Source organism: Lutjanus erythropterus, chromosome 20 (genome assembly GCF_056507025.1).
Source record: "Lutjanus erythropterus isolate fLutEry1 chromosome 20, fLutEry1.hap2, whole genome shotgun sequence".
In the NCBI taxonomy this organism is placed as follows: Eukaryota; Metazoa; Chordata; class Actinopteri; order Lutjaniformes; family Lutjanidae; genus Lutjanus; species Lutjanus erythropterus.
Window position 1 is genome coordinate 20,151,339 of NC_139336.1, and position 12,148 is coordinate 20,163,486.

The 12,148-nt window shown below is 40.4% G+C and overlaps 1 protein-coding gene across 2 annotated transcripts in view; it reads right to left on the reverse strand.

The window, feature by feature from the left end:
- antxr1b (ANTXR cell adhesion molecule 1b) overlaps positions 1–12,148 on the reverse strand; it is a 20,762-nt gene continuing 8,614 nt past the window's right edge. For both annotated transcript variants that reach the window (XM_084746522.1, XM_084746521.1), the window contains 14 exons: positions 12,003–12,036; positions 11,633–11,712; positions 10,794–10,862; positions 10,618–10,698; positions 10,254–10,314; positions 9,924–10,022; positions 7,962–8,031; positions 7,633–7,711; positions 6,496–6,591; positions 6,368–6,409; positions 6,131–6,223; positions 3,129–3,287; positions 2,270–2,350; positions 1–892 (listed from right to left, as the gene is read on the reverse strand). In XM_084746522.1, coding sequence (XP_084602648.1) covers positions 521–892; positions 2,270–2,350; positions 3,129–3,287; positions 6,131–6,223; positions 6,368–6,409; positions 6,496–6,591; positions 7,633–7,711; positions 7,962–8,031; positions 9,924–10,022; positions 10,254–10,314; positions 10,618–10,698; positions 10,794–10,862; positions 11,633–11,712; positions 12,003–12,036 — 1,416 coding nt within the window. In that variant the 3' untranslated portion in view covers positions 1–520. The remainder of the gene's footprint in view (positions 893–2,269; positions 2,351–3,128; positions 3,288–6,130; positions 6,224–6,367; positions 6,410–6,495; positions 6,592–7,632; positions 7,712–7,961; positions 8,032–9,923; positions 10,023–10,253; positions 10,315–10,617; positions 10,699–10,793; positions 10,863–11,632; positions 11,713–12,002; positions 12,037–12,148) is intronic.

Here is a 12,148-nt window from a genome sequence, read left to right on the forward strand (position 1 = left end):
TTATGTATACACATATATTTCTGTGATTTAATGAATATTCATTCACAAAATATACAGACTTGCATGTATAAAACACATGACGCAGTTGCTGAGCTACGGGCTTCTTTTGCGGTTTTAACTCAGGATTATTGTTTTTCACTGCGCAAAGCAGTAAAAGATGCTAAAATGCAAGTTTATACCAGTCTATAGCACATCGCAATTCTTGACCAATTTGTCTGATCCAATATTAGGAAGAAATGTTCTGAAAAAATTAATAAATTGCTTAGCTCCAATAGCATTTAATAGCTAAAGCTGTACTTGCTACACTAAATATTCATTCTAAAAAAAGTCTTAGTTCATGGCACATCATGCGTGAGCCACTTGTTGAGGAAAACAGACTTAATTGTTGAAAGTTTTTCATTGCGCAGGTGTTGAATCACCAGCATTACTCAGTCACTTTAATTCTCACTCTGTTCAGACGTAATTAAACAGAGGCACAGTGAGAAGGTCTTTTCAGGTTTCCATCCTGAGATTTGATCCATCAGTGGTTCTCCTGGTTGGGGCGTGGAGGAGGCCGTGAAGGAGGAGGCGCTCTACATGGAGGTGGACCCTGAGGTGGAGGCGGGAGGGAGCCGGTCGGAGATGGGGGTGCAGAGACGTTGGCTGGGGGCAGGGCTCTGTTTGGAGGCGGTGTGTAGTATATGGGTGGGGAGCTGGAGCACGGGGGAGGAGTGGACGGAAGAGGGGGCAGCGTTGAAGTAGGCGAAGGGGGCAAGTTGAAGAGGTGGCTGTCATCTGATGGGCGGCGCTGGTATCTATGGGGCAAAGTGTAGACAGGTGTGGAGGGGTGGTTGTAGATGGGATAGCGAGGAGCAGGGTAGGATTTGCTTCGGGTGAAGTTTATGCACTTTCCCTGAAATACAGAAAAAGAAGTTTGTTCAGGTCACAAACAGTAAGAGTCAGGAAGTCTGCTGCAGCCTGTATTGACTGCCAAACTCAGACCTAAACTGTACATTTACTGCCAGACTGACAGCTGCACTGCGCAGCTCCTCCTCTGCTCAGAAACGCATTCACTCTCTGGTCAGAGTAATGTGTACCTTTAGTTGAGTCATTTTTCTTTCCACTAGCCAGTCCTGTAATTCTTCCCCTCAACACCATGTTTCTCCTTATCAGTTTGATAGTCAGAGGAGTGTCTGTATTTATGATGGTACTGAGGATCACACTGTTGAGATTTCTTAATACTCTGGTTTATCTTAATACCTTTATACAGCCCAAGTCTACTTTCAACAAGAGGCTGGGATTTTGTCTCAAGTGGAACCAAAACATTGTTAAAGGTTTTAAGGTACATCATGTGCTTCTTGTGACTTGTGTCATGCAACTTTCGTCTTGTGACTTGCTTCACTTACCATACGAAACATAACTTATTTGAACCTAAACCATGGTCTTCTCCTAAACCAAACTCTGATGAACTGTGACCTTTACATAACATTAACGACGTGTTTAAAAAGCCTTTCTGGGAGCATCTCATACAGCCACTAAAAAGTACCTTATGCATCAGTATGAGACGCCGAGGGGTGGGACAAAGCAGCGTTGGTATTCAGTGAGCTGGGATGAGGGTCTAAACACTGGTACCATAAGTGTGCAATGCCAGATATAAAGAAAAGTAAAGAAGAGAAACTGCAGTGAAACTTAATGAAAAACTCATATATACCACAGCGATTGGCAGGTTTGAAAGGGTACAGCTTTCAACAGATGGAAAGAGAAAATTCCTCTGTTAGTGAGTGTCATGGAAGGAAACAGCATTCCTGCCAGCCAAGCCGAGCTGACGCTGGGAACCGGCAGCATCTACTTCTAATGACTTCTACAGACAAGAGCATTCTTCCAGACAATACTGCTCCAAATTTACCTTTTGTTTACTCACTATGCCACTTGTCAGTTTCCTTGAAGTCACTTCTTATGGTTTGATGCAGCTTTGACTTTCTAAAAATGTTTATTCCATGGAATAACTGCAGTAAACGTCATGCAGACTTCAACTTGCTTTCCTCTGGGATGTTTGATTCAAACTTCCCTTATCCCTCATTTCCATGCTTGTGAATTTGAGCTTTGGCAAATTCCTCTTAAACATCTGCCTGCCAAAAGTTGACATAGTTGGTTCACAATCTTATTGATTGCTTTGTTTTGAATGAACGTGTGCTTATCTAACAGCTGTAAAGAGTTGATGCTGTTTTTCATTACTCCGCAGAGGAAATCGTACGCCAATGCCTTCGTCACGCTTGCCAAAATGTCTCACCTTGTCTCCAGGATGAGGTCGCATCACAGACACTCTGTCATAGCCTTTTCTCAGGAATACACACAGAGCATCCAGTTTGCCCTGTAAAAAGACGATCACAGATGACAGTAAAAAATAAATATGCTTTATTATATCAATAATTGCCAATAACTACCAGAATATTAACATAAGTTGTATAGATTGGCCAAAACAATCCTTTGTAAAGCTGCGTTAACTAAAAAGCTGGATTTGTGTGTTTATTTGTGACTCTGCCAGACTGTATTTGCTCCACTTTGTGCTCCAGATGTCTCTCTTTGATTCTTGCATAGGAAGCTTAGTATGGTGGAGAGACAGATAAACAAAGAATGTATTTTGTCAGGAATAACACCAACTCAACAGATTCCATATTCAGGGTTCAGCTCAGTTCGTGTCTGCTTCTCATTACCATCCATTCAGCTGACTAATATGTTCGGAAACTAATTTTATTAACTATTTCCTGGTAGCACTGGTATCAGTCCCAGAAACACTAAAAATGAAAGATTTTTAGGTTATGGTGGACAGACGCCATCATAAGGAAGAGGTCTTAAATGTGAAACTGGTTTCACATCTGGAATACATCTGGAAGAGGTGTCATGCTGTACATTACATGTGATTCATTACTTGAGATACATTTCATGACAGCTATAACCGCTCTCTATGACAACTGTGCAAACTAAGAAAGACCATGAGATGAGGCTGAAAGCAAAACAAACATCTGGTCACAAATGGTCGAATGAAACATGAGATAAGAGTAACGTGCACAGAATCCAAAGAGTCCCGCCTGAATAATTGAATGAATTCATAAATGACATAATTAAAATGAAAGGAAAAAGTGAATAACCTTGATGGGAGAGTACCACTTCTGGGGGCGGGTAGGTTTGTGCATGGTGTAGTAAGGCCGTGGCGGCTCGAACTCCTCCGGGGGCATCACAACTCGAGCGTTTTTAGCTTTTTCCAGTTTGGCTCCTTCTTCAGTTGAGCCTTTATCTCCCCATCGGACCTGAACAGAAGCAGGAGCTTTCAGCACTGTGCTGCAGTCAGCAATAAATGTGAGTCATTCATTGTAAGTAAGACTGGTTTAAAATAGAAATACTGCTGATAGATCAACCATTGTATTTGGTTTTATTGGCTGCAGATGCAGAGAGTGTTTATGATTATTTTTAGCCACGTCGTCGTGTGGCTCTGTTGCAAAGCTGACCTGTTGGTTGGTTTGCAACTTTGGTCGAGACTGAAATATCTGAGCAACTGATGGATGGATTGCCATGAAATTTTGCACAAACATTCATTGCTCCCAAATGATGAATTCTACACATTTGATGATCCCCTTACTTTTACTCTAGTACCACCATGAGCTTGACATTAGTTCCTAGAGATTTCCCTCAACTATTGCTCAGAGGATGGATTGTCATAAATTTGGTGATCTCTTAAAGCCGGTGCAGGCAGTTTATTTTTGGCATCACTGGGCAAACCTTCATTTGTAAACTTTCACCATGATGTAATTCAAGTGGTCTGAGAGAAAACTAGAATCTTGCTCCTCCTTTTGCCTCTGTTTTCAGGCTTTAGAAAACATAGCCCATGTTGGGAGACTTTGGCCAATCACAGGCTGGGAGGATAGCTGATTGTTGAGTCTCATTCCCAGAAAGTCTCGACCAATGGGAATGAGACTCTTCAGCTATCTTTCTCCAGATTTTTCCTGCACCTTTAACTTTTCTTCAAGTGTCGTCAACTGTTTTATTTGTCTAACCTTTTGTTTCTGACTAAATAGCTGTAAAACTAAAGCTATTCCTATGAGGTTCAGGTGTATGTGTTAAATCAAACATTAAATCTACTTAACATCAGCATGTTAGCATTGTCACAGATGAGAGCAGCCATACGTCACTTCCCTCGACCATGCTGCATTTTGAGTGAAAACAAGTATGGTTAAAATGCCAGCGCCAAAAAGAAAAAGCGAAAGAAATACATTACCTGGGGATTTAATAAGGTACATGTATATGTCAGGATATACTACCTCCAACTACTCGGTGGGGTCATTCTTCCATTTTGATGGAGGCAGACACTCACCAACCTCTATTTTGTCTTTTTTTTTTTCCTATGTAATGATGCTAATTGTTCATCGCCAAAGACATAGCATGATTGTTCACCTGACTAGCCAGACGATTTGGGCCACTAAAAGCTCAAAAGAGATCTTATTTTACAAATTTAAACTGGCAAAGACCTCTGAATTTGTATTGACCATAAGTCGAATTAGAGTGGTTGTTTTCACCCAAAAAGGGGGCGGAAGCATGACACAGGAGGAAAGGACCTGGGCGGATTGCTGTCTGTTCGCATGCTAACATTTAGAATTTCTTGATACAATACTACCTTGTTATAGATGACAGTTTTATCACATCAGCACAATGTTGTGATCTGATTTGAGCTGATAATGTCAACACCAGAAGAGACCATTTCTACCAATGCCTTTGCATCTGCATTCAGTGACTGAAACGGCTGTAAAAGATGTCAGTCTTTGCAACAACTTGCTGCATTATTTTTACATGTAGAAGATTAAGCTACTATTTCCTTGTTTGGCAGATGTTTGTAGCATGTCTACGTGGAATTTAATTAAACCCAGTCCTCTAAAATCCACAGAAAAACAGACGCTGGCTCCCTTGCCTCAAAGTGTAATTGTTTCATTTTATTTTCCAAAGTTATTTTCAAAAATGTTATGGCATTAAACAGGTTCAAAATTCAGCAAGAGAACCACTGCCACAGGTAGGTACCTTTAGGTAAAGCTTTAGATGAGATTAGATTTTTTGTTGCCAACATAATTACCTTGATGCCTAGAGAACCACTAAAAAAACCTGATGCAAATCTAAAACCGATCCATCACATCAAGAATGAAACCGGTACTGTCAAAGCAATCTTGCAAGCTCATTACTCAGATTCACTCCCTTGCAGCTGCGACAGACCAACCATGAAAGCTTTAACTTGGCAGAGAAAACACTTAAATGAAGTTATGCATATTTTCCACTGCTCTGTTTGGAAGTAGTGCTGCTTCAAGTTCACAGCACAGGCTCCTCAGACTGCACCACCAGTCTGTAAAGCACTTGAGCACACTGAGGGGTTGATGTCTGTCTCCTTGACCTTCTTCCTCTTTGACCACAGACACATCTGGTCCCTCTCGACCTGTGGACGTCTCATTTCTGTTGTTCACCTCATATTCAACTGAAGGCTGCTCTCGGGTGTCATTCAGCGCTGGGCTCAGATGTCTGACTGCCTCAAAAATCTCTTGACGTCATGTTTCTGAACTTTTATTTTCCACTGCTACCTTTTCCTTTTGAGTTGATTCCTTTCACCATCTCAAGCGGCAAACTCTAAGCCTTTACACAAGGTTTCACTGACAGGAACCTTCTTCTCTACTGAGCAGGCTGCCAAACACCAAAGATAAACCACAAACGAATCATGCAAGCTTGCATGATTTGGCTGCTAACAGAGTACACATGCTAGCCTCTGGGTCTTAAAACAGTCCGACTGTTTGCTTCTACCAAGCTTTTGGTAGATCTGTTGTCTTTGCAGTTTAGCGGCCAGATGGCCTCATTTTAACCCTCACCAACGCTCCAAACTAGTCACAAGAGTAAAGTGACTCAGCCTCTTCCAGCATAGAATTGCAGACTCATCTCTTTTAAGGAATGAGTCGTTTTCCTGTTTCCCTTTGTATTTCTGCTGTACTTGTGTTTGATCCCACTCCTGTCAGTAACTGTGTGAGAGATTGCCACGTGTTTCATTCATGAACTACATGAACCCAAAGCTGGTTGATAGATACATATAAGCAGTAGTTTTAATTTGAATTTTATCTCTTTCTACCTCCATTCTCTTGATGCCTCCGACTCCACGTCCTCCGTAGTACGAGGCATCCACTGTGGGCCACCTCTTCTTGGGAAAACCATCCTCATCATCCTAAAAAGGAAGGAAACATTAATATTAACAAGAGTAAAACAAATAGATGAGGCTATAGCTGAAGAGCAGATGTGTTGTAAAGCAACAAATGCAGCTGCCAAGAATTTTGTCATTACGTGGTGATGAATAAATAAAACTACTCACAGAGAAGTCATCTATGACCGGAGGAGGCGGCTCATGAATGACCTGCGAGAACAGAAATATGTATCATAAGCCTCAAAGGGTGGCTGATGTGTTGTCACATAAACATATTTGCCACTGCATGTTCGTACCACGGTGCAGCAGAGAGGCCAGAACCACCACAGCAGAGCGATGGTGAGCAGGAGCATCAGGATGAGCAGAGCTATGGCCACAAAGGTCCCATCAGACTAGAAGAGAAAGGACATAAACAGGATGAGTTGTAGTCACTGATTTGTATGACTGCTGTTATAATGACGTGTGTGTTTGCAGGATAAAATGACAAAAACACCACATGAAACATTTCATACTCAATGATGTTTCATATGTGTATTTTATGTCAAATACTTGACACTTTCCTAGCTCAAATATCAAAACATATGTGAAAAGAGCGGATGGAATCAATTAATTATTCCCTTCACTATTCATTCTCAGCAAGTCAACACTTAAGCTCCAAGATACATAGACAACTATTCTTACGTTACTGAGCTCCAGTTGGAAAAAAAATTATCCAAAACTAATTTCGTTTGTGCACAGAAACTATGTGGTGGTCAACAAAGGGAGATGCAACAGACGGAACGACTACCAACGTCATTCGACTTTTGAGGCTCCACAAAGAACAGCAAGTGCAAAGACTTGTCACGTGTAAAACAATGACTGGCCCCGCCTCTGGAACTTTCAACCAAAAGGTTAAGTATTTTAGATGACTGGTCATCATATATGTTTGACTGGAGAAGTTTTGATACTACTTGGTACATACATTAGTAGCCCCAAAGTGGCGTGGGGTCATAAATGTAATAAAAAGGCAACCAGCATTTTCTATACATTTTTATAAACATCAGTTAGCCATGTATTGGACACAAACTCAAATGACTAGCTGAGCATTGTCAGTTTTGTCTTTTCTTTTGTCAAACAGCAGAGTATGTGCTGAAAACTGCAGCTTTGTCACATGACTGATCCTAAATATCACTTGATAACTTGCTAATCTGCTCTGCCACTGTGTTTGCCAACAGAGAAATACTGTTAAACAAGCTCAATTATTTTCTGGACATAGAATATCAGTGAATTGCAACATGCAATCTTTCAGAAATTTATAGATGTGATACATTTTCGTCCCTGAGCTGGCAGTTTGAAGGCCCTGCTTCACGCAAAGTCAGAGTCTAGACTGAAGCTCATATAAGCTAATGTGTGAGTTCAGCTTCTTAGGACAACGTTCTTTACATTATACTTACACAACTGACGGCAGTGATTGTGACAGAGCTCGATATGAAGCTCAGGCCATTATTCATGCTGACGTGGAGGGTGGCAGACCTGCAGAAATGGTGGGAGAGTAAATAAGAGCAACAGTAGTTTGCTTCATTTCAATCTTAAGTTAAAATCTTCAAAAATATGCTTTGCATAATAGAAACTGTAGAGGTTGCTATGAGAAGTGCAGTGTTGTTGATCACAAAACTGTGATGCTGACGTTAAGTTACAATCTTTGTTTTTTGGTGAAAAGTTCCTGTTTTGATCCTCTCAGTCTAATATGCCACAATATATCTTGTGAGCAATAATCACTTACGTTCCCTCTTTCTCTAGAACAGGAGCTGGGCATAAAAGGTAGACATCTTGCACCACCAGAGGTCTTTTCACTGTAGAAATAGAATTAACATGAAAATATGTATATGGATGTAATGAGAATATATCGCACATAGTAAGATTGCAAAATAAATCAGAATCATTAGTGGAAGAAAGTATTGAAAGTGAAGGGAAATGTTAACTTGACTTTTCTCTACCAGTCCTGAAACTTCAGTCGATTCAAGACCAAAAATATTCTTTTTGTTATTAAATTCCTGAACTTCCTCTCCTTATGGAAAATGAAGCAAATGAGGTACGTAGGGCTGTGGTTTATTTACCCTGGCTGAGTGAGTGTCTAGTGTGTGCAGAGACAGCACTCGTTGTTGCTGATGAGATCCACATTCCCCCTTAGACATCTGAGAAGCGCTGAGCGTTAAACCAGCTGATTCAAAGCTGGAGGAGATGGTGCTGATGGTTTTTGGGGAGGGCGGTGGTTTAAATCATTGTGAGCCGCAAAGAGCTGCTCTCCCCCCACCCATCCCCATACATACTGGCCAAAACAAACTTGGCACGATGATGTAAAATGGCTGCTGAGTGGAATCCCATAAACTGCTGCTTTTCTATTCTATCTATTAATAGCTAGATGAATTTCATGTGATGTTCAAATTCACACACCTACGATGTTGCTGTCCTCTGTTGAGAGAGCCAGGTTAGCAGTTTCCCTTTGTTTGCAGTCTTTATTCTAAGGTAAGCTAACAGGCTGCAGCTTCATATTTAGTATAGAGATCCAATGTCTCATCTCCTGTGCCCCAGAATTCCAGTGCCAACATCTCCAGGACCAGCCATCTACAGACACCGCTGCGGCTCATTCCTCCACTCGTCCACCCAGCTCATCTGCCAGCCTGTTTCCTTCCCTCTCCAGTGCCCCTTTACCTTGTGCAACTACCTGCAGTGTCTGCGTCTGCTTCTGGGTCCTGAACTGCCTTAATACTTTTGGCAAATGTGAGTGTATTTCCCAAAATGACAAACTGCTCCTTTAAGCACATTTACATCCATCAGTTCTATGATTTACTAACATAAGTTTTAACAGTATGATCAACTCAAAAGCTTGTGGATTAAATTTGGTTCTTCATCCAAGTCTACACAAGTTTACCTATGATTTACTTTGGACTGATTATACTGTGCATTGTAAGAAATGTTTAGCTGCATTAAAGAGGCGACAGGCAGTTTATTTTTGGCTTCATTGGACAAATGTTCAATAATAAACCTTAAACATATTGCGATTGAAGTTGTCTGGGAAAACATATACTTCTACTCCTCCTACTGGCTCTGTTTTCAGGCTTTAGTAAGTCTAGCCTGTGACAGGGGACTTTGGCCAATCACGGGTCAGTACCATAGTTAGTTGTTGGGTCTCATTCCCAGGTTGTCAAATACTGAAGTTTTGGGAATGAGACAATTATCTTAAAGCAACAAATTGCAACTGTACCGTTTTTTTTTTTGCCTCCACGACAACTTCACAACAAGCTCTGACGACTGACATATGTTGATATGATGAACATGTTAGCAAACATTTGCCTATTTGCACTCCCATCAGACACAATCTGACCTGATGATTGCAATTCCAATATTCACTTTTTTCGTTTTTTTGGCTCAGTTTTGGTCTCCACCAACTGCTGAGTTTCAACAATGTTAGCTAGCTTCTCCAAGTTGGACAACATAGAGAATAGAAAATGAGACAGAAAGCCTAACTGGACAGATGATGGGAATGTTGTTCTCTTGGAAGAATATGGAAAGAGCAAGCGCATAATCCGAAGTACATTTAAGCCAGCAGCCATAACAAATACACACAAGCATGAGAAATAACTGACAGTATAAATGTGTGAAATCTTGTTGTGAAAAAACATGAATGAAGAAATATTACAAAGGTAGGAAAGGTAGAATCTATACGACTGGAGCGTGTACTTACTCAAAGTAACTGTGTCATTGATGCGAAAGCTGCAGAGAACTTTCTGCACGTCTCGAGCGTGAAGGAAACCATTTCCTTTGACTACCACCTGGAAAGATTCTGAAGTGGGATTAAATTGACCATTTATATCATGTTTACTTACAGCAGGCTATGCAATGCGTATTTCTGAGGAAGCTTGGAACCATCAATATCAATCAATCTATATACTGCATATAATTGTAGGTAATTTTCTGTTGCAGTTTTATAAACTAAATATGATATAAATAATACATGTGTATGTAAACAATAGTGTATACAGTACAGTTTTCCTCTGTGGTTGTGTGTCTTTACCTCCTTCACAGATGCTGGATGGCTCTACAGCCAGGATCTCAATGCACGATCTCTTTAGTATCTGAAAGGCAAAATAATAATACAAACAGCTGAAAAAAAGCACAGTTATGTGATGAGGTATTTAAGCAGTAATAAAAAGCATACAAAATACCTGCACTCACTGATTATTAGTTTAGTGGTTTAGTGGTTTTACACGTTTCAGCTCTAAGCCACCATCAACATGCCCACAATAAACAACTAAACTGATCCTTATTTTGACCGTGCACCCAATACATCAGATTTTGATTTGTGCTGCTTTGTTTTATTTAATCAGGAATGTGCATCTTTCTGTGATATTATAGTGTCATGCTTGCGTCTTTCCTACCGAGTCGATGATGCCTTGTAGCGCCTCAAATCCATCATTCACAGGGAAGACATGGTCCTTACTGTCTGCTATCGTTGAAAGCTGTCAAGAAATATAATTTTATACATCTTAGTGTTTGAATAATTAATCAATTCCTCCACTGGTTAACTGGTTTATTGGCTGTCATATTGATTTACCTGCGTTTCATTAAAGTCTTTTACTCCTACACAGTACACAGTGGCGCCCAACTGGCGTGCTCTGCTGGCCTGATTTAAAAAGACATTAAACAAACAAACAAACAACAAAATAAGCCGCAGTAAATATTATGAATCACAACGGCGACACTGATCGTCATGGGTCTGAAACTTTAAATCTTTAAATCCACTCGGCTGCGCCTCCATCAGTGGATGTTGCTGCTGATGTTTTGCCATTGACAACTGCTGGAAAACATCTGCTGTGACATCACTGAAAGGGGTGTGGCCACAAACACAACAAGCCTGGAAGTTTGGGTGATACTTCCTGCAGTTTGTAATTCAGAGTGGATTTAACCTTTAAACCTTTTTAAACCTTTAACCTTTAAATTTAAATTTCAAGTAACATAATGAGGGGAAAAACAAACAATATGATGCATTATCATGTGATGTTGATAAAGTGACATTATGAATTATTAATACATGGTTTTGGGAAAAGGGTAGAATTAAAGGGATAATTTGAAATTTTTGAAGGGGGACTGTACAAAGTACTTATCAGTACAGATTCCAACGGGAACAAATAGGAGGAGTTTCTGGTCTACTGCTGCTTCATTGGGTTAGATCGTTTGTGTTACTGTGTGACTAGCTTTTAAAATACCAAAGTGACACAATTACACAAACAGATTGAAGCAGTGGTAGACCAGCAATTACTGATCTCATCAGTGGAGTCTGGTTGAGCAAGATAGAATGATTCGAAATATATGTACACATTTGGCATATATTTTCCTGTCCAAAAATGCTGGTAAAGCAGAGAAAATATTCTAAATATAGCGTATTCATGTCACCTCTCTTTGTGCCAGGTCAAACTGATTCTCTCTCAGTTCACCATCTGTCAGGGCGATGATAACACTGGCTGTCCGGTAACCTTCAAGTCAGAGACAGAGTGGAGAAAAATATTAGCCATTTAAATAATGTAAAATCCCGCTCACCTAGTGGCATTCTTTTTCTTTTCTTTTGTTTTTCAAAATAAGAGTTAACGTGAGCCGTTTGGAAAACACAATTGTCATGTGATGGAAGCAGCAGCTGGTTTTTGTTGTTCATTCTTTCTGCATATGATGATTCTTCCATCTGTTTGAATTGAGCTCTGATGAATGGATAAAGACTCCACGAGTAGAAGAAATGATTAAGTGTTAAAAAGGAAAATTTTCAACTCACCGTCTCCAGTCCCGTAGTATATTTGCTCGCTGGCCTGAGGGAGAAGTTTAAGGCGTCAGCGGTTATAAATTTAAATGAGCCTCATTTTAAAAAAGTTAGATGCCGTACTATCGGGTAAGTGGGATCAGTTCCCCATTAACTTAACA